Consider the following 26,464-nt stretch of genomic DNA (forward strand, 5'->3'; position numbering starts at 1 on the left):
AAGGGGATTCGCCTATACTGAAAACGAACATCTTTTATACATTTTATAAATAAGGAGACAACTCAGTTCGAATTATCGAGGCCTTATAATGGACACATTTACTCTTAAATTAAATTTTTTCGCTACTGAAAAGATACTTTTCCGCATGATTCATGTAATGTAACGCGGCGGCTACAGGCGATTTTTGTACTGAATAAAAACATTAAAATACATTAAAACACAAAACTTATCCGGGTACGTAGAAGAGTAACTCATTGAACCAAATGAAAGTATGAAAATACATAACTTATCCAGGTAGGTAGAAGAGAAGCTTATCTTGCTTTGTCACTAATTTTGTTTGTTGGCTTCCCGTAACAGAATTCCCCAAAACGGTGAATTGTTATTTTTAATTATTTTGATTGCACCTAATATTTTTTTTATTACAAAATATTTTTCTACTTTTTTTTTTGTTGCGGTGAAAAGTGAAGATAACGAAGAAAATAATTAAAACTAATTATTGCAGTAATAAAAAAAAATAAAATAAAACGAAGGAATTTCGTTTCGTTTCTGTAGTTTAGGATTTCATGTTTTCGTTATTACATAAAATTCCGCTTCCTGATAATACAACTTTGAGAGGAACTATTTTCGTTGCTGAGGTCGGTAAGAAACCTGTCAATATTACCCTTTATTTTACTGATTATCTTTGAAATAGTCCCAGAAAACTAGTATTTATTGGGTTTGTATTACTGTACACATAGATTCGAAAAAGTTGTCAAAAAACAAATATATAACAAATAAATGTTATCAAAGGCAAGATAAGTTACTTTTTTACCTAACTGGATATATTTTTCGTGTTTTTATTCAATGTAACGTGTTTATTTAGCTCGAAAAGCATACAGTGTTTACCGATGTATTGAAAAATTCAAAATGGCGCTCGACACTCTCTTTAACACGGTAAGTTCAGGAAAAGATGTTATAAATAATAAACTAGACAAAATACTGTTAGAAATTCGCTCATTATATGTTACCGTGACATAGGCTGACATATATTCGGTGTTTTTTAAATAGTATTTTGTCTAGTTTATTATTTATAACACCTTTTCCCAAACTTACCATGTTAAAGAGTGTCGGGCGCCATTTTGAATTTTCCAATACATCGGTAAACACTGCATGTTTTTCGAGCAGAATAAACATGTTACATTGAATAAAAACAAAACAAATGTATCCAGTTTTGTAGAAAAGTAACGTATTTTGCCTTCGATAATATTTATTTGTTATATATTTGTTTTTTGACAACTTTTTCGAATCTATGTGTACAGTAATACAAACCATATTTATTTTTCAAGGGATTTTTTTTTTTTTGGTTTTAGAAGGAATTTATTTAACTTCTTAATTTAGATGAAAACAGTAGTATCAGTTTAGTTTCCCCTATCATTAAATTCCACGTGCAACGAATTAGAGAATTAATAAAGATGAAACTTGTAATCTGTTCTCTCTCCTGTAAATATTAAAATGTGAGATAAAATAATACTAATTTTATCCGTGATATTCACCAAATAGTTCGGCTCTATTTCGAAATTAATTTATTTTTATTTTTCCTCTTCAATCTTGTTTTCTGCGAACTTGCTCTTCCGTTCGTCATCTTGAATATTAACTTTAGCTTGTAAAGTCAATCACGTTTGAAAAATCGTTTCCTTTATAAACGCAGATAAAGTTAATCGAAAGCAGATTATAAAACAAAAACGTAAGTATTACTACATTAATTTAGTATCGATTTTTGCGCATTTGCAGAATACGTTAAAAATATAAGGGAGATAACTACATTTACTAAGCGAATAATCCTAATGAAAATGTTGATTTATTGTTGAATATTTTTCGCTGTTGATTCAATACTGTTTTGGTTTGTTTTTGTTTTCAATACGGACTTAAACATAAAAAAAACTTCCTTATCGTTTACCAAAAAATAAAATTTTAAATGTTTTTTACTGTTTCAAATGGTTAAAGTAAAAAAACAAAACAAAAAATGGTTTATCGTTGAACATTTTTCGCAGTCGATTTTTATTTATTTATTTTTTTCAGTACTGACTTAAACATAAAAAAAGCAAAACTTCTTTATCGTTTACCAAAGAAAAAAAAAATAATTTTATAAATTAGAAATGTTTTTCACCGTTTCAAAAATTTAAGGTAAAAAAAAATGCTCGTCACATTTAAAATTAATCATATCAGATTTTGTTTTCACTCTTTTTTATGTGAACTTTTCTAAAATGTACACATGATCTTGTGACGTCATCAATTGATGAGTTTGAATGCGAGCAAGTGCGAACGATTGTTTAAACAATATTATTTATCTTACTTAAAAATTAAATTATCAAAATGTAAAAAAATATTCATCATTATTGTTAGAAATAATTAAATAAAATCTGGGAGGGGGGTCACGTTTTCTCCGATAAAATGTGTCATAATATTTTATTTTATTAAATTAAAAATCTGCTTTTTAGAATATGACATTTTCATGCGGTAGCACGCACATACATCATAAAGATTCTTAAAGACTTTTTTGGAAAAAAAAATAAAATAATAAAATAGGCCAAATTGTAGGCAAGCATTTGTCATAATATTTGATACTCTTAAAAGAAAAAAAACTACTTGATTGTTCTACATGATATTTTGGAATATGGTATCTTCGTGCGGGTACAGGTACATAAATAGATTTTTCTTGAAATTTTTTTATATTATATAAATATATATATTATTATTATATTTATTTAAAAACAAAACAATATTATTAAATTTATATCAATTTTTTAATTGCAATTCAAAGGTAAGTTTTTGTTCAATACGGTTATTTAAATTTAAAACACCTGAATATTTTTTACTTATTTTAACTGTTATGTTTCATAATAAATAGAAATTTCGATAGAGTTAAATATATTTTGTTCAAATTCGCTAAAATGAATAGGGGGGGGGGACACTCACTAAAAAATATTTCCCCTTATATATTTTTCAGAAACTGCATTTCATATGACATTTTATTTTTAAATGGATGTGTCGAAAATTTCATTAAAATCTGACCATTAGTTAATTTTTGCTAGATTTATCTAACACAGGTATGTTTTCACGTTCGAAAAGCTTACTATATGGGAACGTTATTTTAAAACGTCAATTATGTAAACAAGATTTTCATCCTGCAATATCATTATTTTTGTACGATGAAAAAATTTTAAAAATTATTATTTTATTTTTCCCTTCTTTTAAATGGCACAAAAGTTATATTGATAATATAAACTCAAAATAAAATTATATCGTTTTACATATAGGGGGTAGTTCTGTGGTAAATTTTGGTGGTGCCTACTGAAAACTAAAAAAACAATGGTCAATGTCTAGAATCTTTCAAACTCCAAATATTCTTTGCAATGAGGAATTTTATAGGGTTTTAAGGGAACTGCAGAAGTGGCGAAGAGAACTAGTTTTCATGATATGAAGAAATAAATTTTTCTAAAAGTGGGGATCATTTTTCTATATAAATTTAATATAAAATGAGCACCAACTTTCTGGCCTTGGAGGAGGGACTGCCTGAAAGCCTTTTGGTTAATTGTTACTTCCTTTCCACTTTAACAATCACATTTAACATGACAACTTCTATATATTTCAGGTATGCTGAAAATGAATATCACATTTAAAATTGCTGCAAAGAAGTAGTTCTATGGATATTAAGCTGAGTAATTTTTATGTCATCAGTGGTGGCCACCATTCATAACATAAAGAATTACATTGCTTAATATTCGGAAAACTCATTACTGTCTGGTTAACACAATTTTTTATTTCCAAGAATAAATTTCTTTTTTTTTTTAATGTCTTAAAACGGCGAACACCCGATGCATGGTGAATTCCATCTGATAATTTAAAATAAACATCGGTAGATGACACTCGATGACTTCCATACTTGAGTTTATAAACAAGAAAAAATTCATTTCTTTTGTCTTTCTCATAATCTTTTCTTTCATAACTCATTCCTAATGCTTTGCATGCTCTGTCAAAATGGTTAGCTTAAATTATCTTTCAAAGGGTCATGTAATAAAACGAACCCCGAGAAAGGAATATTTTTTTAAAAACAGAATATAGATTTTACCCAACCTAAGGAATTCCCTCTCACTGGTTCTTTGCCACTTCCAAACTCTGAAACAACTCTAGCTCATTTTGAATGAATAGTATTAGTCTTTGACATCCACAAACGATGCAAATGATGATACAGCAGATAATTGTGTCCAAATTCTTTGCAATTTTCGATGTCATGACTCTACAATCCATTAACGGCTTCTCTCATTGATGTTGACTTCTCCATATTAGGATATCAGCTTGTTCTGAGGCTCAATCACTATCCGACTCATTGGACTTTCCTCAATCGACGTTGCCATCAGATGCTCTATATGCACATGCTGGTGGTTCTTATAATAAACCAGATCCCTAATCTTAAAATCTACTAACTTCATTTTCTTATCCTTGTTCTCTATCAGTTTTTTTCCTAACTTCCTGAATGTTATTTCTTACCAAAGTAAAAGATTGATGCATCTCTTTTAGAGTGATCTCGTGTTGCTCACCACCATAGTAAACTCTACAAGGCATTAATATATTATCTAATGGCAGGATCACGTCTCTGTTGTAGAGCAAGTAGTACGGTGAGACTTTTATAATTTCACATGAAATCTGACAGCTGCCAACATTTGTTTTATATATAAATCCCATAATAGCTCATTGTTTCTGACCATTTTTGCTTAACTGTCATGCATCATCCTATGAAATCTTTCTATTTTTTTCTTTGTATGGTGATAAAATGACGTGGTCACATGATGTATGTTAACGTCCTCCAATTCAATCTTCATCACTTTGTTAACATTTTCCGGCGCATTATCTGTTAACAGCTGGCGTGGTGCCCCAAATCTGGGGAGAATTTCATGGAACAAAAGATGCACCACTATTTTTGCCTCTTATTAGGAACCGCAGAAGCCTCTGGTCAACCACTATACATATCGATGAAAGTCACTATGTCCTGGTTACCCACAAGTGTCTTTGGTTAAGACCTGAAAATATTCAACTCTTTTTTGATAGGAATTATTTTTGCTTAATGGCATAAAATGTCTTTTCCACAACCATTATTGTCATGGTACTGTACTAACACTCTTTATGTGTCAGTACATATAACCTTCTCAATAGTTTGTTGTCAGGTTGGGACAAGTAATACACTATCTCGTCCATCATGATAAACTTTTTTGTACTGCATCTGCATCTTTAAATCTAAAAATTTCATTATCTTCATCTTGTTCCTTAATTTAATAAAACGCCAACAACGTAGGATCCTCATGCGATACCGATGAACCCTCAACCTTCTTATACAGTGCAAACTCTTTTGGCTCAAACAAAATGATTTAAGTTTATTGCACCTACCAAGTAATTCCTATCATCTATTTCTACCAGAAATCCTCATTGTCTCAACTAGAGGTCCACGCAAACAGTGTCCTTTTCTTTCAAGTAGCATCTCGTCTGCGTATCGCTAAGTTTATGGGATAAGAAGTAAATTTGTTTTTTCATTTATCTACTAGTGATGGAACGATTCCAAAATTTTTCCTGATTCCGTTCTAAATTTCCGATTCGGATTCTTTTAATAATAATAAATATTTAATTAGAAACTTGTTGGAATTTTTTTGTAAATTTTCAAATTATTACATAAACCCCCGGGCAATTTCCAGGTATATTTTTTCTCAAATGTTTTTCTTGTAATGTATTGCAAATTGAAAGAAAAAAAGGTTTATTTTTTTAAACAAAACCAAATTGTATCAGTTCATCGTTAGTGTAAAATATGCTACTTGAAAGTTTTCTGAAATAGTTGAAAATAGTCGAAGATTGGTAGGTAAAATGCGAAAATGATATAAGGACAAAATATTAACAACGCCCCCCCCCCCTCTCCCATTCTTTTGGACAAATTTCTAAATGATAATGTTACTCTTTAGAAAACCATTTTTAACATTGAGAGTGCGTTAGGCTTAATTAACTATTATGTGCCTTCCTTGTATACATGTTTAAATTTAATTTGGAACTCATTCGTATGTAATATTATTGTATACAATATTATTGTAACTCTTGTTAAAACTGCAAATGTATTTCTCTAAGCTAGCAGGGATGCCTGGCATAGCCAGGTTGTAAATTACGATTAAATATGATATTTTAATTCTTGCAGATTTTGTATATATTATTATAGATTTAATGTTCTATCGAATTTTATATATTATAAAGTTGCGATTTCAAAAATAACAATCTATATCCATATGACTTGGATGCATCAGCTTGAGTTTCTTCAGCTATAATCGAAAGTGAAACCAAAATTGATGAAGAATTCTTCATAAAATTATTTATAAAAAAGTGGATCACTGGAGTTCCATCAGCTATAATTTAAACTGAAACCAAAACTTATGAAGAATTCTTGGTAAAATAATTGATTATAAGAAATGGAAACCCATAACAATTAAACAACAGTCACTTCGATGTAATCATGATGCACAAAATAAATTAAAAAAATGCTATTGTATTAATATTTAGTATTATTAAAAGTAAAAAAAAACTACGCTGCTTTCCTACTACTAACCCTAAGTACAGGTGGCAATACAAAAAATATGGCAATTACATGTGATTTTATGATTTTGCTGATAAGCCTTAAAATTGGTGGTAAAAATTACTTAACTGCTTAAAAAGTTATAATATACCTTTACATTATATTCATATGCACAACTGAAACCCCATTCTAAATTCTAACATAACGTTCCAATATGATCAAACATAATCGCCTAAAAAGTAGAATCTCATATGTTTTGGGTATTAATATAAATGAATTTTTTTTATTAAGTTTGTCGTTTTTCTATTCTATGCAAAGTTTTCATTTGTGCCAAACCAAAAAAATATAAGGAAACATAAAATATTTTAAAGGATGTGGTGATCAGACAAAACCAACGCCAGAAAAAAATTCCAAGCATGTTAAATATTTGATATTAAAGTATGAAGTCTCTAACAGACTTCATATGGCGATTTATCAAATAGGTGCCAAAAGCATTTTTAAATCTGTGATATTAAATCGGCAAATGAACTCTAGAATATTAACTTTGCTTACAATAAAAACTAATAAAAAAATTAAATTGAAAATTTAAAGAAAGATTTGTTGCAAAAGGTTTTTCACAAATTTCTGGAGTCAAATATTTTGCCACACTCTGACTAATGATAAATTTACCAACAATTAGAATTTTATTGCAACTTGTTGCTTAATACAATTTAAAAATGCATCAAAAAGTTGTAAAAATGCTTATATTTATGTACCAATTGTGAGATTTATATTCCCCCCCCCCACATGGTTTTAAAATCATAAATAAAAATTTTGCATGGAAACTGAATAAATTGATGCATGGTCCAAAACAAAGTGCTCACACTTGGAATTTAACACTCCATAATTATTTAATAGAACAAGAATTCAAGCAATGTTTTGTAAACGTGTGCATGTATACCAAAAATATAGGTTATAAATTGTTGATTTTGTTGTTTTTTGGGGGGGAGGTTGACGATATATTACTCTTCTGAAATTCTGACAACACCTTAAAATATGTTAAAAATAAATTAAATAAAAAATTTAAAATGGCTGATTGTCATGGTTCCTTGGTATAAAGCTTACCTATGGAAATGAAACTATAAGAAATGAACCAATCACGGTATATTGAAAAAATTCTGCTGAAGTTTGGAATGTGATATTGCAAACCACGTATAATAAGCATCTAGAGACCGAAACTAAATTAATAGACGATCGATTATACAGAGAAATTATTGGAAGTCTAATCTATTTGATGACCGCCACTAGGCCTGATATATGTTACACAAAGCTCTGTCAAAACTTATCAAAACCAACAATTAAAAGCCTAACTCTAGCAAAACAAGTCCTTCATTATCTAAAATGAACCAAGGAACCATCTTTAATATTTAAAAAGTCGACATATCTCCTAAATTTAGAAGGATTTTTAGATTCAGATTTGAGTAACCCTGAGAATCGAAAAAGTATAACAGGATACTGTTTTAGACTGTCAATTACTGGACCCATGACCTGGAAAACTAAAAAAACAACTTGTTGCCCTTTCTACATGTGAAGCAGAATTTGTGGCAGTTACAAACTCGGACCCAGGAGGCAATTTTTCTAAGCACCCTTCTAAAGTTTATTTTCAAACCAGATCTAAGTAAAAAACTATAGTAATTCATTGGGATAATCGGAGCAGTATCTTGTTAGCAAACAATTCTATGATTCATCACAAGTCGAAGCATATTGATATCAGATATCATTTCATAAAATAAATAAACAATCCATTACTCTTAGTTTTGTAACATCTGAAAATAATATAGCCGGCATTTTCACTAAACCTATACAAAAGATAAAATTGAAACATTTTTTGCAAACTTTTTGGAATTATATCACAAATTAATCTATTTTCAGAAAACCAAAAGGAGAAGTCGAAATCACAAAATAATAATAATAAAAATAATAATAAAAATGATAGATTGTAAATTGTCCAGGGCACAATGTTAAACTGCAACGATTTTGTCTTCCTAACCAAAATTAACGAAGATATCTAACAGAATGTTTCAGGTTTTTGTATACAAAAGTGTATGTCTGTATTTAAATGTATCTATTTGAAAAGTGTGTATATATTATGTATATGTATATATTTAAAAGTGTGTATATTTGTATGTCTATATATATATTTGAAAAGTATGTATCTTTGTATGTCTATGTGTATATATACAACAATTTTAAAAGTATGTATATTTGTATATATTTGTGTGTACATTAATGTTTGAAAAGTATATCTGCATTTATATATATATATATATATTATATAACAATTTTTAAAGTATGTATATTCATATATATTTGTGTATGCACATATTTGAAAGTATTATATCTGTAAATATTATATATTGGAATATAGGTATATCTGTATTTTGGATGTGTTAAAAAAAATTAAACAATGTGATTGAAAATGGCTTCTTTTTACACACATAATACAAATATATTAACATTTTTTTTGACCAATGAGAATAAAGACAAATTCCAAAAATAAAAAAAATAAAATAAATGAGTATTTTTATTTTATTTTGATTTTTAATTTCTTTACACTATCAAACCGAATTCAATCTGGAAGGACTTTTTCATTAATCATCAAAAAAAGGGGGGGTTAAATATTTTTGATGTCTAATGAGGGTATTATCCCAATGATTCCGACGATCTTACTCATAAATTACGGTTAGGAAAAATAAATCAATCAGTAGCCTTCTGACTTTATTATAAAAATGTCTAATTTTGGATTAAATTCAGTTCGCTGTCAACTACTGTCTTGAAACAGTGGCTGCATTTATTTTTCGTCACTATCATTGTTACTAACAATTACACTTGAGATCAGGACCGTATTGATTCTTTGCTGCCATCTTTGTTATTAAGAATTACTTAACACTCAGGATCAGGACTGCATTGATTCGTTGCTGATTTGATTTTCTTTGGCATAATGTCTGAGTACATAATAATTCTCACTGGTCAAAAAAATATATGAATATATTGGTATAATGTGTGCAAAATTGCGATTTTCAATCACATTAAGTTTTTTTAATTTTTAGTTTGTTTTTATACATGTAAAAATACAGATATACATACTTTTAAAAATATATATATATATATAAACAAATACACATACTTTTCAAATATGTATATATATATATTTATATATATATATATATATATTTATATACTAGTATAGTATTCTACACAATATAGGAACCATTATAAATAAATAATATATATGTACATGTAGTAATAATTAGTAAACAGTGTTTATACATCATATATATACAGTAGCGTCCAAAAGTTAAGGGCTAGTAAAACCTCAGCAAGTTTAACCATATATTTGAAACAAATACACACGAACAACAAAAAATTACTTCACAATTATATAGATAACATGTATATCTTCAATGGGTCATAATTTCGTTAGCCTACACTAAGTATTTTTTGAATAACTACCATTTTAAATAAAATTGTTCAAAATTTGTGTGTCCAAAAGTTAAGGGCTAACACGATTGCGGCTTTTGTCCTTGCTGTGAATGGCTGAAATTACCAACTAACTTGTATTTGGTAAACAAATCCTTGCTATTTATGACTTATTGACACCTCTTGGCACAGGAATCCACCAACTTCTTGCAAAACACTGGCGTTATCTCACTCCATTCAGCATGTAAGCACTGCCAGAGTTCTTCTTGATTTTTTGGGAACTGAAATTGAGCACGTTCACCAACTATTTTCCAGATATTCTCAATAGGATTAAGATCTGGACTCTGAGGGGGCCAACGCATCGTTTCAACTTCTTCCTCGTCTAAAAATGTTTTTACTTTCTTAGCAGTGTGACAAGGAGCGTTATCCTGCATGAAAATTACAGGTTGATAGAGCGACGACCGAAGACTAGGAACTGCATGCTGCCGTAGAATCTGCTTATAAACTTCTGCATTTATTCCACCTTGCAGACGAATCAGTAGTCCACAGCCTGTAGCTGACATAACGCCCCAAACCATTACACTTCCTCCTCCAAATTTCACAGTTTTTTTCACGCACTTAACCTCCAATCTCTCACCAGTTCTTCACCGGACATACGTGTTGCCATCAGATCCGATAACGTTAAACTTCGATTCATCACTAAAGTGAACACGGGACCAGTTTTCGGTTGTCCACACAACATGTTCTTGGGCAAAAGTGAGGCGGAGTTTCTGATTCTTTTTGGAGATAAAAGGCTTCCTTGCTGGCACTCGAGATTGCAATCCAGAAGCGTGCAACCGGCGTGTAGCAGTTTGCCGAGACGCTTGAACAATAGACCTTTGCTTTAGTTCTCGAGATATTTTAGCAGCAGTGTTAAATCTGTCTTTAAGTGACATTTTGACAATAAGACGATCCTGTTGAGCAGTTGTGATTCGAGGTCTACCAGATTTTGGGGCAGCTGCCACTGATCCTGACTGCTTGAAATGTGCTACAATGCGCTTTACTACACTAGGAGACCTTCCTACGGTGTCAACAATCTCAGAAGTTTTCTTGCCATTACTATGAAGATGAATAATTAGCTGTTTTTCTTCAACAGTAACGGGACGACGTTGTTTTGCTGCCATGTTGTACTAGTGCGATACAAACACTCATTTCTTTTACTCAATTACAATAATTTTAATGTTCTTTAGTAAAAATTTGAAGTAGGATTATTCATAGTACCTGTCTGACACCTATACAGTACCTTACTGTTATAATAATTAAAGATTATACCGCCTAGCCCTTAACTTTTGGACCACGAGAATTTGGACAAACTTGTGTGTTATTGGTCATAACTTTAAAAATATCCAACGGATGCTTATTAAATTTAGGCGAGACATGAGTGATGAGTATATCTATAAGTATATATGCATATTAAGTATTTTAAATGAACGGTTTTTCTTAAAAAGTACTTAAACTTGTCTTGAAACTACTAGCCCTTAACTTTTGGACGCTACTGTATATATATATATATATATATATATGTGTGTGTATATGATGTATATATATGTGTGTATATGATGTATATATATATATGTGTGTGTATATATATATGTGTGTATATGATGTATATATATGTATATAATATGTAGTCATGAATAGTGATAACATCTAAATACAAAACAGTTCCAAAAATTCATACCAGGATTATCTTTTAGGTCCCATGGTGCTATGGTTAGAGTACTTGGTAAAATTCAGTTGTACGTTACATACCCCTGAACGTTGAAGGTGCAATCCTCAATGAGATGTAAAATAAAATTTAAAATCAAATTTTTACCCAGTCAGCACTAACATTACAATCTCATGTACTAAATAAAGGGTTCCATTCAGAATTATGGACTAATCTCATGTACTAAATAAAGGGTTCCATTCAGAATTATGGACAGATTTTGGAGTTTCAGAGAAAGGTTCCCAAGTTCGAGAAAATACACCTGAATAAGATTGGAGATGACATGGAAACCTTGCGAAAACAACACCCAAAATAAAAACATTATTCTGAAGAATCCAAATAATATGAATCATCAATCCTCATCTGCAAAATGAAAAAAATGTTATTATTTTTAGTTAAATACTTAAAACTTTAGACACATTATTTTGTTAACTATTCAGTATTGAATAAAACTAAACTCATTTTTAAAATTTCATTAATAATAGATGTTTTGGGTATTTTTTAATAAAAATCAACATAATAAATTCAATTTTACAACATGAAATGTATTTTTTCAAATTTATTTTATCTTTCCAGAATTTGCGAATATTAAAGGAAATTCGTTTATGGATAAAAGCAGTTTCTCCATTGGTGATTTAAAAAGGTTGTAGATATAAATTTCTTCATATAAATTTTCTAAAATTGTAATTTATTAGTGTGCCTATCATCATACACTTCATTGCATATACTTTTTGTAGAATCAAATGCAAGCAAACATGAAAGCCAAACCACATTCTTGTGAAGTATGTGGTTCTTCTTTTGCATTGAAGTCAACTCTGTTGAATCATAGGAAAACACATACAGGAGACAAACCACATTCTTGTGAAGTATGTGGTTCTTCTTTTGTACGGAAGTCAAATATGTTGCGTCATATTCAAACGCATACAGGAGAAAAACCACATTTTTGTGACACATGTGGATCTTCTTTTGCACGGAAGTCACATTTGTTGAGTCATATGAAAACTCATACGGGAGAGAAACCACATTCTTGTGAAGTATGTGGTTCTTCTTTTGCACAGAAGTCAACTTTGCTCTGTCATATGAAAACACATACGGGAGAGAAACCGCATTCTTGTGAAGTATGTGGTTCTTCTTTTGCAATTAAGTCAAGTTTGTTAAGTCATATAAAAACACATACGGGAGAGAAATCACATTCCTGTGAAGTATGTGGTGTTTCTTTTGCATGGAAATCAGGTTTGTTGAGTCATATGAAAACACATACAGGAGAGAAACCACATTCTTGTGAAGTATGTGGTTTTTCCTTTGCACGGAAGTCACATTTGTTGCATCACATGAAAACACATACGGGAGAGAAACCACATTCCTGTGAAATGTGTTGTTCTGCTTTTGCACTGAAGTCAACTTTATTGAAGCATATGACTACACATACAGGAGAGAAACCACATTCTTGCGAAGTATGTGGTGTTTCTTTTGCCTGGAAGTCAAGTTTGTTGAGTCATATGAAAACACATACAGGAGAGAAACCACATTCTTGTGAAGTATGTGGTTCTTCTTTTGCAAGGAAGTCAAATTTGTTGAGTCATATGAAAACACATACGGGAGAGAAACCACATTCTTGTGAAGTATGTGGTTCTACATTTGCATGGAAATCAAATTTGTTGAGTCATATGAAAACACATACAGGAGAGAAACCACTTTCTTGTGGGGTATGTGGTTCTTCTTTTGCATGGAAGTCAATTTTGTTGAATCATATGAAAATACATACAAGACGTCCCTAATGATGCTGGCCTTAACAGAGCAGAGATAGAGAAAATAACAAAATAGCAAGGACTTATGTACGACATTAAAAGAAATAGATATCCATCATACCAGTTATTATAGGAGCAATCAGACTAATAAAAAAGAATTTCAACAACTGACAAATATACCTGCTAAGTCAAGGGTAAGGGAAATACAAAAAATTGCATTTGAAGGATGGTTAAGAATCTTTAAAAGATCTCTTGTTTGGATTAAATAAACTATTAGCAGAATGTTTGGCGTCCGGTATAATGCCCCATCTCAGCAAGATCAGACATACCTATTATTATTGGGTATGTGGTTCTTCTTTTACACAGAATGATTTTTTTTTATTTCGTCATATGAAACACATACAAGAGAGATCACATTCTTGTTAAGTATGTTTTTGCATCTAAGTCAACTTTATTGGCAGACAAACCACTTTCATGTGAAGTATGTGGTTCTCCTTTCTTTTGCACGGAAGTAAAGTTTGTGTAGTCATATGCGAATATATACAGGAGAGAAACACATTCTAGTGAAGTATGTGGTTCTTCATCTTTATGGAAGTCAACTTTATTGTGCCATAAAAAATCACATACGGGAGACACACCACGTTCATTTGAAGTATGTGGTTCTGCTTTTGCACAGATGACAATTTTTGTTGAGTCATAAGAAACACATACGAGAAACAATACTGGATAATCTTCGAAAATCAATACCTCAAAATGGTGTACAAGAATCACAAAACAAGAACCAGCAGAACAACCTCTATCAGGAAACTGGCCAAGCATTTTACACAAAACTTTCTTACAAATATGACAGAATCAGAAAACAAATCTGCTAAAAAAAATACACAAAATCACGTCCTGTTTACATCTGTTTTTATTCACCTGTATCATTTGCATAGAAATGTGACAGTCTGTGTCGCTCTAATGACTGTCTACCATAAAACCAATTGGATAACTGCTTTAGTCTTTTTTTTTTTAAAATACCGATCTTTTGAAGCATGCTACTCAAGCATGTTTCGATTTTTCTTACAAAGTAAAATAAGAAAAACTGAAAAGTCATATTTTTGTAATGTATGTGGTTCTTGTTTAACAAGAGAAAATAATATGATCCTTTGATTATGTTAATAATTTTCTTTAAATAACAAAGGTTTTATTCTCATGTAAATCTTTAAAATGGGAAAAACGTACACTTTTATAAATTTACTATATTTCAATAAAACGTTTATTTTATATCAGGTATTCATGTCATTTAGCTTTTTATCATTGTTTTCATATATATGTTTATTGTGCAATTTTTTAAATACGAGGACGTTCAATAAGTAATGTCCCTGACCCACTTCCGTTTGTCTGATCTAGTAGAGATGTTGCATATGCAATGATTTTTTTTATCTCTACGAGTCATGATGCAAATTAAAACTCTGCATAAATTGTTGTTCCTGATTTACAAATGTTTGAAATTAGTTAAGTGTGAAATGGAGCCTGTCAAGTGTCCTGCATGTAAAACGTTTGTATTGTGAATTCTAATTTGTCATGAAATCTGTAACAACAGCACCTAGATCTGGTTGCCCTCCATCTGCCATTGATGAGGTGAGTTTACCTTTTTTGAAGATCCATGCTGACTATTCGCCAAATCGCCTAAAATGGTCATGATTATTATAGGGTCTGTGGAAACAGATGGATTCTAAGGTTGCTGACAAAATTCCAGAAGCAAAACGCGTTGATTACCATATTGTATCAAAGCAGTATTCATTGATGCCGCTTTACTTGAGTGATATAGTGAGAAATGGTGTGAAACGTGATTATGACATGATGTATTTAAGAATATGAGTCAAAAAATTTCAAAAGACCTTTGATATCAGATATATTATATATCACTGCGATTCAGAGATCAAAGCCTAGTTAATTCATTAAAAGCACTTGGATCAACCACATCCAAAAACTGAAAGGCTGCAGCCCATTGTTGGCAACGTCATGCTCGCATTCTTTTATGACCAGAATGGAGATTAGAGATTTTCTGGCAAAGTTTAACTCAGTTACAGGAGCTTATTATGCTTAAATATTTAGAAAATTTAATATAGCTATCAAAATCGAAAGGCGATGCCAAATCAGCAAATATCACCCTGCAAGAGAACACTCTGATCCACTGATGATGTAGCCTGATTTGTGAAGCTGCGCATCTTCTATAAAAACTGTCTCCAGAGATGCTTTAAAAGATGCGAGAAATATGTAGCTCTGTGATGTTCTTATTTAGAAAATAATCTAATAACTAAACCAAGTTTCGTTGTTCTACTTGTATGAGAAACTAAACCAGGATATCACGTATTGAACGCCTGTAATAACATAAATTTTACATTTCAGGGACAATTTATCATTTCAAAACATACGTAAAAAGCGAGAGTATTGAACAACATCTGATTATCTTTTACTGTTTGCAGCATCAGGATATCGATAAAAATTCAACAGCTATATATACAGCTCCGGTTGATAAGTTGTGTAGTAGTTATATTTTGTGGGGCTGTTTTATATTTATATGAACGATCTTTCTACTTAGAATAATTGATCTATTATTATCTGAGTAAAATACATGGTATGGGGTGTACTTCTACTGAGCTATTTACATACTGTTCTCTTGTCTAAATCATGTAAATGCACGCATCCAAGTCACCAGCAATATTACATAACATTTGGTCTTAAATCATTTCTTAACCTCTTTCTTTTGTTAGCGGAGTGAAACGTGAAATAAAATTAAAATGTTAAAATTGATTTTTTTTTAATTACTTTAACTTTTGATTTTTTTTACTGCATTATTTTTAAATTTTTCATGCACACACTAAGTTTGGCATTAAAAGTTCTGTTTCCTTTTTCCAATGCCAATGGCTAGATTTGTTGAGGAAGAATAAATTGTGGCGTGCATATTATAAAGGAAATAAATTAAACATTAATGCATATTATGGTCAAACTTTCAATCACAGCCCATGCAGCACTGCATATTTTCATTGCTGGACAGATTATCTTGAGATGTACAATTCTAACCCTCGCACGAATTAACAAAAATGTTACAGACATACGGTCCAAATATATAAAATTAAGAGTGGCATTTTTTAAGTTTAAAACAATTGTCGATGGTTAGAAATATTTTGAGTTAACAAGGTCTTGTTAAAACTAACTTGCATTTGGAAATGACGAAAGGAATAAATCACCACTACAAAGTATATGTAGGTACTATGCTAAGTTGTTTGTTCTGAAATCCTCAAATATTAATCATCACTAGCAATTACGCGTAAATTCTTTGTTCTGTACCTCTCAAATATAGCACTCTAATCCGTACACACAAAATGAAATTTAATCACCCTAAGAAACATCTTGGTAATAATTTAGTCATGAAATGTGATTCATCGTACGTAGCTAATATATAGTAGAAACTTCCTGTACAGACAACATTCAACAATTTAATTCTATTTAAAAAATAGGTTTGCATGCTATTAACCCCTGGACGCTCGTACTATTTGCAACACATCTCACTACCTCCATTTACGCTATTCTTACATGATGTGTTTGTGCACGAATGCGCATAGTAAAGTGATTTATCACCTCATGGAGGAATTTTTAGCAGACGTTTTAAATAAAAGAAAATTTTCAAAAACAAAAAAATCTGGTTCATTTTTCTGTGTTACATAGTTTTTGATGTTTTTTTAATTGATCTAAAAAATTAAGTTTCCACGAGAGGTTTACGAAAAGATTTTTATGTTTTTCGTTCGTTTTTTTTTAATTATAGAATTTGTGTAGTTTTTTTTTTTTTTTTTTGTTATCCGCAGTCGAGTTGTTATTGTTTATTTTCTTGCAAGGCTGTACAGTCTGCTTGCCAATTTAGTTTTGATAAAATTTACATTCCATTCCATGTTTTACATCTGTTCACAGCCACCAGCGTACGACTTTAGTCAAGATTGCCCAAGAAATAGGGTATTTATTTGCTCCCCCACCGAGCAAATTAGGCAAAAGGCCGATTTTTTTTATGTGAGTAGTGAAGGAGAAATGGAGACCAGCTCCCCGGGAAGTAGGGGAGCTGGATAGTGACAATTGGTATGAAGGGTTGCCCCTACATTGATCAAGGTCTTATATGTGTGGTTGCCCCCACATATGGTCTTTGCTTTAAGTATCTGCCGGAGCATGTACTACACTTTTATCCTAGCCCGGAGGCCGAGAAATAGATGGCTTCAGATTTTTCTGAAAAAATAAAATATTTGCTTTTTTTTAACAAAACTCTCTTCCACCGCTCACAACAGTTGAAGTTCATTTAGAATAAAAAATCGAATGGTAAAACTTTCTTTTATTATATTTTCTCCAAATCTCGTACAATTTATATTGTGGCCATTGAAATTTTTGAAAATAGTTTTTATTTACGGGCAACGGAGTCTTTTAATGGGTTTATTTACAGTGAAACATCGCAACTTCGAAAAATTATGTTTTTACTTATAACTATTTTTCTACTGGACAATTTTTCAATATTTTTTGAATTTATACTAATTTCGACATAAGTAAAAACGTAATAATGTTTTGCTTTGAAATGCATTTATTCAAAAACACAATGTAGTAAAGTTAAACCGCAATTTTACGCTGAATTAATGTCAATTGTTGTTTTTATTTTAGAAGATTTACATAAAAGTTGAGCTAATATTGGAATTAAAGTAACTATGATGGAAATCTCTGTTAATGCAACTCAGTGAGACTCTCCGTCTTTTCATGCAATAACACGTCAAGACTACACGTACCCAATGTAATCGTATACAAGTTATATACCTTATTTTTTCTTTCTCCAAGGAATATTTTAAAGTTTAATTTAATAAATTTTTAATTTATTAAATGTTTAATTTAAATCAATAAATCCTTATGTTTTTATCTTAGTCTCTTTTTTTATATTTTGTTGTTCTGAAGATTTTGTTACAAAGTGAATTATCAAAAAAGTTTGGATTGCCTCCCTTGAATAGATAAAAACAATGGTGTTGGTTATCTGTGAATAAAAGTTGAATACCACAAATAAAAATAAAAGAACTGGATTAGGTTGCATAAATTTTGATGTACACTCATATTTTTTCATCACAAATAAATATTTCATCAAGTTTTCCTCATATTTGACTTTAAACTGCCATATCTCACTCCTGTATGTATGGAAGCACATGTTTGCTGCGACACCAAAGATAACAGAGTGGAGTCCATTGTTGAGGTGGGGTATTTCCTGTTTAATAAGTTGTGTTTCAGCTGTGCAATTCTAGGAAGTCCATTTTCCTAGGCTTTGTCTTCTCTCTTTAAGAATGGGTTAGTGTATACCTAATTTCCTAAGCACATACACTTTTAGTTATAAAATGAAGACAAGAAAAGAAGTCTCATTTTAAGATTTCAAATCGACTTTATTGGTTATCTTCGTTAGTAAGAATATAGGAGAGAAACGGGTTAGTAGATGAAAATGTTCTTGTGTGGAAATGTAGATCAAATATTAATCAGACTTGTTGAAAGAGAGAAGCATTCAGTGTATAAATGTGTTGAAGTTGGTAGTAGGAGTATGTATTCATGTATGAACGAGAGCAGTTCTGTTGCATGAGAACGGGTTAGTGTGTAGGATGACTCGGTATGGAATCACCTATTGTAAGAGTGTGAGTCGGTATCCACTAATTCATAATCGGGATCTACCAATTTTTAAAAACCGAGGTTTTATGTGCAGGAATTTAGAAATCGAAAATAGTAGAATATATGCGGGCCCAATAAGGGTAAATGTAATGAGATCTCTGGGTATTTATTTGCTCCCCCACCGAGCAAATAAGGCACAAGGCCAATTTTAATGTGAGGAGTGAAGGGAAAATGGGTACCAACTCCCTGGGGAGTAGGTTGGTTGGTTGTTTTTGTTTTACGGCATATCAACCCTTTTTCAGGTTATTTAATGCCGAATCCAAAGATTTTGAAGGAAATATTTTTGATAGAATATATTTGTCTTCAAGTCCGTTTCTATTTAACCCATAATTGGGACCGTAACAGGTACTACCACTCCGGGTCAGAGTGGACCTGGGAGCAATGGCAATTAAAGGGTGGCTCCACACTCCCCAAAGCCCGCAAGCTGGGGCCTCACCACTGGATATAGTTTAAGGTCATATCCAGGACCTGGGGAGTAGGGGAGCTGGATAGTGACAATTGGTATGAAGGGTTGCCTCTACATTGATCAAGGTCTTATATGATAGATTGCCCCCACATATGGTCTTTGCTTGCAGTATCTGCGGGAACAGATACTATACTTTGATCCCAGCCTGAAGGCCAAGAACCGGCGCGAATTGCCGGGATCTGTGATTAACAGAAGGTTTTTACCAAATCACATCCTCATATACATAAAATAAAAATATGAATAACTCCGGAAAATAACGACACTTAACTAAAACACGAGGTCGTTGTACTGATATTAAATAAAATTTATGTGTTGAAGAATAGTAATTCAAATCGCTTCAACATTAGTGTTTTCTTGTAAAGGGTGTTCATTATGCAGACTTAGTTAAATGAGGATCTGGTGAACATGGCATGAAGTTTAAGATTACTGATTTTTATGAATAGAGTTTCACGTGGCTTGCATGGTATTTTCTGAGAGGAAAATATTAAATCCTGTAAGTGGAATACGTGTATGTGTTTATCCTATAACAAAACAGTAGTTCGAAAAAATATTGTTAAAAAAGATTTAAATTCCTGTCCAATGTGGTAATTTTCCATGGTGAGAATTAAAGGCGAAGTTATTTTTAGATCCAGTCTCGGGGAAGATACGAGAAAAAAACTAGAATAAAATAAAACTGGTTTGATTTTCGCGGGAGAACCCTTCTATAGAGATGTTCTCAAACATTCCCGCCTGTTTAATGTATAACTATGTGCAGAAACACAACGCAGTTCTTTAATCAATATTGTGTAGGTGACCAAATCATTACGCTGTGTGTTTGCGCATAATGCTACACATGGGCACTGAAATGGTTCTTGCTACGAAAATGTCTCCGCTGAAGATTTAATCCAGACATATGTAGCTGTCGCTGCATGATTCTGCTCCTAGACGAAAAATTGAATCCAAATAAAAGCATACAAATATTTCACTGAGTATATGTAGCAAAACAGCGTGGACGCTTTATGTGCCTGCCAGATTTGCTGGAAGTTACAGCACCAGGATGTATTGTGTTGTTAGACACGGCAGTAGTTAACGAATCTTCCGAGGTTTGAATCCATACCTCCATAGTAATACATTGTGTGTTTTCGAAAAATTCTTTCTTTAGTCAATCAATGTTGACTGAGCGATTTTTGTCATATCTATCACAAAATGTTTAGGATATCTTCTAAGCAATTTGTAAGGACCATAGTAGTCGGTCGCAGGCGCATGTGACCTGTGTCATTTATTAAAAAAATGTGTGAATGTCTTGAATCAGTTGAATCGTAGTTTATTGAGATCCTTGTTCGACATGTAATGGTCTCGGCATGTACTTATTCCAGGGAGACGTATAGCTAGTCGGTTTTAGTGTGCTTCTAAGGCGTTGCCGCGTTCGGTGCAAAGTAAGGTCAGAGGTGTTCCATACACGATCTTGATAGCTGAATGTCCAATGTCTATTTTGTTGGTACATCTGATACCAAGGAATACAAGAGAACAGAATTCCATGCAATTATTGGGATTGGAATGTGCTTTTCAGGAAGCTTTCACTTGGCATGAAAGCATCCAACCAAGCCATTCTCGTAGAGGTTATAAGGCGTAGTCCGTATATGCTTGCATCCACGTAAGTGATAATAATTTCCGGCACCCCAAATCTTGATATCCGTTATGTAACAAGTGTTTTGGCAACATTCTCAGCAGAGATTTCGCACAAAATAAAAGGGCTTGAGAAAGACAAGGGAAGTTGTTGAAAGTTGAAAGAGGGAGACCATCGTAATTTCTTGAATTCTTCGTCGCTTTCCTTGTCCCTAGCGATCTGATGGAGATCCATATCGTGAACAGGTTGTATGGCGTTCATGTGCATACATGATAGTTTGTCAGCAACAAGATTTTTGGTGCCTTTGATATATTTTATATCTGACGTAAATTGTGAGATGTAATCCGAGTGACCAGCTTTCTTAAACGAATATAAGACATGTGACAGATGTTTGTGATCAGTTAAAATAGTGAAATTTGAACTTTCAACATAAATCTAAAATGCTTCCGCGGAATAAACAGCAAGCAATTTCCTACCTAAGGTTTTTGTTAAAACTGAGAAAGAGTGCAATTTATGTTCACATAGTGTAATGCCTTCATTGTTTTTTTTCTATTCCGAAGAAGCTGTGCTAAATCGGCACAGTTAGGTAAGAATCGTCTGTAAAAGTTAATTGAACCAAACAAGTCCGAATGGAATAACAGACAATAGATTGAACCTTCTCATGCAGGGACAAATGCCCTACTTGATAATTTGACCGAAAAAAGATAATGACAAAACGCAGAACGCACATTTGTTAGGATTGATAATCATGCCGTACTCTGATAGTCTGTGAAATAATTGGTTAAGGTATTGACTATAGCCCTCTGTAGACGAGATGCCACCAATAAGTCGTCGATGTACACGAAAGACAATCCACAAGTGACTGCACCGTTGAAGAAGCCTTGGCTGCGTTTCTCAATCTGAGAGGCATTCTGATGCATTAAAAAATCCGAATGGAGTTTTGATGGCAGTCTTGCGGATGCCTTTAGGGTTGGGAGGGATTTGATCGTGGAAAATAATGCAAATGAGGTATCAGATAGTTTTCCGATACTGTTCGGTTGTTACCCGCCTTATAATCCCCACAAGGGCGCCAGTCACCCAATGCCTTTTTGGGAACAATGTGGAGGAGTGACGACCAGTTGCTTTGAGATGGACTAATGATACCTAAATCCAGCATGTTTTGAACTTATCTTTTACTGTTTTGGGGTCAGAATCTTCATGGGCATGCACATACTGTCGGACCTTGAGTCTGTATATTTTAATATTATGCATATATGACAGCCATGTGTGGTAAGAAGAATAGTTTTGTCTCTCTGTAAAACAGGGGGAGGACCCCCCCCCCTTCCCCGAATTCTAGTTAAGTACCTTACTTTAGGGTAATTGCCAAGTCCGGGGTAATTGCGCCAACTAGCTAAGAGTGCCCTTTTGGCAGCCACACATATAAAGAGCACTTTTTTAACAGAATTACCTCAAAGTACGATAGTTAGTTTACAAGTTCAAAAGTTAAAGGTTTAATTTAATAATTGTCGTTGATTCTTTTGTAAAATATTGTAATATAACTAAGTGTACATTAAAATAGTTAAGATTCCTCGTGTGTATGTCACAATGGTGTTGCATGTCGCGTTATGTCTGCCTTTAATGTCAAAACAGTGCCTGAAGACATTTCCAGTCAAAGGAACTCCAACCTGAAGAAGATTCCAGCTAGAATAACGCCAGAATGAAGACATCATCCTGAGAGAGTGAAGGAACCAGCCACGCTAACATTCCAGGCATAGTTTTACTCTTCTCTCAGACAAAAAGACGTCCAACCGACAGATACGATTGACTGGCCCATTGTTACAGTATGGTACCGGTTCTAGGATATTAATATAACACGTGGGTCGGTCACGCCATTGGTCTGCCAATAGTGTTATAGGGGAAGGTTGGTGCTTAAATGTGTTAAATGTACTCCCATTGTTTGAAAACTCAAATACTCCTCCAGTTTCCCGCGATTTTCTTCAGTTGCGAGGTAGGGAAGACTTGACGGAACTGGTAGTGGCAGTGTGCATTTGGGACACTCGCATCCAACATATTTTTTTCTTTTCTCAAATAAATACACGAGTTTTTGATTCAATATATTTAAATACCACTTTATGAAGTGAATTTTTTTAATATCTAAAAAAAAAAGCATTGAATAAAATAGAAATAATATTCGTAATAAAACGAAACTTTCTGTGCAATATAAAAAGATTATAAGGTTAAATTGAAAAAAAATTAAAAAAACAATGTGGTTTTTTAAAAAAAGGTTTTTAACTTTTGACTTTACAGGTAAATTTGCACAAAACTATTCTTGTCGAAAATTTATCCTCTTTCAGAAAAATTCGACGCGAAAGTAACTAGCCTGAAAAAAAATGAAAGCATGAAATAAAAAGGGGAGGGGGGGTAAAAATTAAATATAAAGGTCTTGTTTCAAAATGAAGAAGAGATTTTATTCACAATAAAATTAGTTGCAAATTTTTCCCTTTGCGGGCATTAAATTCAAAGAACGCCAAGGTAACATATAATGAAAAAAATAACACTGGTTCATATATTCAAATGTCGTATCTATGAACGAACACAATATTATGATTAAACTATTAGTTGCTATTCACACTCTCATATGTAATGAATTTTAGGAGCGTACTCACAAATTGAAAGCAAGTCAGGCACGTGCCTTTTCCTTTCTTTTCTCGTTTAAAGTCTTTTTAGAAATTTCTCTCCTTCCATTTATGTGCAAACTATAGCCACGTAAAATAAAGACTTTTAAAAAAAAATACACTCCTTCCAAATACGTGCAGACCGTAGCCACATAGATAGTCTTTAGAAGCTAGCCTCGTCGCGTGTCTGGGGTATTCTTGCCGGGTTTTCTTCTTTGAAGGAGGCTTATCAAAATTCAATTTTCAGCGCCAGGCAATGAAATGACGTCCAATTTCCTCATCGCTGGAATTTCAAAAGAGGCCGGATTTTGCGCTGGGCTCGTGACGTCATCAAGGAGCTAGCATTTCCCTTTTCTTCAAATTAAAGGGAGTTTCGTACAAACCCAAAATATATGAATAAGAATCATAAAAGATACGAAATACAAAAAAATCAAATACAAGAACCAGAATAAAAATAATAAAAGTAAATAGGGGGGGTGCATTATTATTGGCACAAAAATATTCCAAAATTTTTGTTTTAAATTTGAATATATTATTTATTGATCTTTTATCTTCAATTTGTGATATGTAAAACTTTGATACATAAATTAATAAAATTTTAAGGTTTTTTTTATTATTGTACACATAGATTCGAAAAGGTTATCACAAAACAAATATATAACAAATAAATGTTATCAAAGGTAAGATAAATTACTTTTCTAACTAACTGGATATGTTTTAGTGTTTATATTTAATGTAACATGTTTATTCAGCTAGAAAAACATACAGTGTTTACTGATGTATTCGAAAATTTAAAATGACAGCCGACTCTGTCTTTGAGGCGATAAGTTTGGGAAAATTAGTTATAAATAAAACAAACAGACAAAATACTGTTAGAATCTCGCTCAATATATGTTACCATAACATAGGCTGACATATATTCGGTGGGTTTTTAACAGTATTTTGACTAGTTTTTTATTTATAACTCCCTTTCCCAAACTTACCGTCTCCGAGAGAGAGTCGGTCGCCATTTTGAATTTTCGAATACATCGGTAAACACTGTACGTTTTTCGAGCTGAATAAACATGTTACATTAAATATAAACGCTAAAAACATATCCAGTTAGTTAGAACAGTAACTTATCTTGCCTTTGATAACATTTATTTGTTCTATATTTGTTTTCTGACAACTTTTTCGAATCTGTGTGTACAGTAGAAGAAACCCAATTTTAATAGACATTTCAAAATGGGAGTGAATTAAAAAAAATCTTTGTCTAAAATATTATATTCGGTTTATTGGAAAGAGCATAAAATTTCACATTGACCCTGAAAATATTGTAAAAATTGAGCCAATAGAAAAAGCTTGATAGATTTAAAAATCTATCAAAAAAGTTTAAAACTTGACAAAAAATTAACTCTAAAATTCAATTGATTTCGTAAAAAACATGGCTGCATGAAGGCGAGCTGGCACTTTGTAAACAGTGTTTTTTAAAAAATAATATTTTTATTATTTTTAAACAACTTCAATAGTTTATTTTGGAAGTGTAATGAAGTAGAAAAAAAAGAAATTAAAAAAAATATATAAGACACAGCTGTTCTTTCCAAAAGGTCGAGCTCTTCAACGTCCAAAAATAATTCGCCGTCACGTCTTCCAACCGTCGTTTCACTCTCTGCGCTCTTCACCCCTGCTTTTAAAAAAAAAAAAAAGTACCGTTTATATGCTGCCCATTTCTCCACTTATGCAAATTGACTATCAACCAGAGCCATCTAGTTTTCCATTTCTCCAAACAGCCAATTTGCAAAGGGGGACAACTCAAACCCCACAGAGCCATCTAGTTTTCCATTTCTCTAAATAGCCAATTTGCAAAGGGGGACAACTCAATCCACAGGAAGTATATTCCATAAAGAAAATAAACAACCTACTTTTAAAAGAGAAATTACGTGTTTTTATATTTTATTCGCAGTTTCGTGTTAGGGGCGTCAAAAATTTCTGAGACATCTATCGCTCCGCAGTGAATACAATCAGCCGATTCGATTGGTCTAAAACAATACAGTACAAGGCTTGCTGTAATTATCGGAATTTTGACAATTTTTTTCTTAAAAAAAGTTAAATGTATATAAACATTAAAAACTTCGAGATGTGTTTATTTTAAACACAACACAAAAACAGGCAACATTCAGTCGTCAACAAAGAGATGTTATTTTTATGTTTTTTTTTTCCTAATTAAAAATAGAACTTTACAATATTTTTTAAATTTTAATTCTTTAAAAATTAATTAGAAAATAATTAACTAAAACTAGTTTTGTAAAAACATGATTTTTCTTTAAAAAAAGCAAAACAGTAGAATTGATATATGTTCATTCCCTCATTTGTTTGTTCAATGCTCGTTTACCTATATTCGTCTTCCTAAAATACATTCCCTATTTTATCCTTCATTCATGACGACCAGGGAAGAAAACTGCTGCCAAGACAACCCAAGCTGAAATTTCTCATTTTTTACAACA

At 32.1% G+C, this 26,464-nt stretch overlaps 1 protein-coding gene across 3 annotated transcripts; it reads left to right on the forward strand.

Annotated features, from left to right (window-relative positions):
- Window positions 1–595: 595 nt before the first annotated feature.
- LOC145239973 (uncharacterized) lies at window positions 596–14,800 on the forward strand. 3 transcript variants are annotated; one of them, XM_080103562.1, is made up of 2 exons: window positions 596–639; window positions 12,366–14,800. In XM_080103562.1, exon 2 carries the CDS (start codon window positions 12,533–12,535, stop codon window positions 13,565–13,567), a length of 1,035 nt encoding a protein of 344 aa, XP_079959688.1. In that variant the 5' UTR covers window positions 596–639; window positions 12,366–12,532; the 3' UTR covers window positions 13,568–14,800. The 3 variants fall into 3 exon arrangements, with proteins under 3 accessions (XP_079959688.1, XP_079959689.1, XP_079959690.1); XM_080103563.1 differs by having other exon boundaries at window positions 596–635; XM_080103564.1 differs by lacking the exon at window positions 596–639 and adding an exon at window positions 1,412–1,723.
- Window positions 14,801–26,464: the final 11,664 nt, after the last annotated feature.

Source organism: Euprymna scolopes, chromosome 19 (assembly GCF_053919585.1).
Source record: "Euprymna scolopes isolate OS-2025 chromosome 19, ASM5391958v1, whole genome shotgun sequence".
In the NCBI taxonomy this organism is placed as follows: domain Eukaryota; kingdom Metazoa; phylum Mollusca; class Cephalopoda; order Sepiida; family Sepiolidae; genus Euprymna; species Euprymna scolopes.

Coding starts and splice junctions, on each gene's coding strand:
- LOC145239973 (XM_080103562.1), top strand. CDS start 12,533: ATGCAAGCAAACATGAAAGCCAAACCACATTCTTGTGAAGTATGTGGT.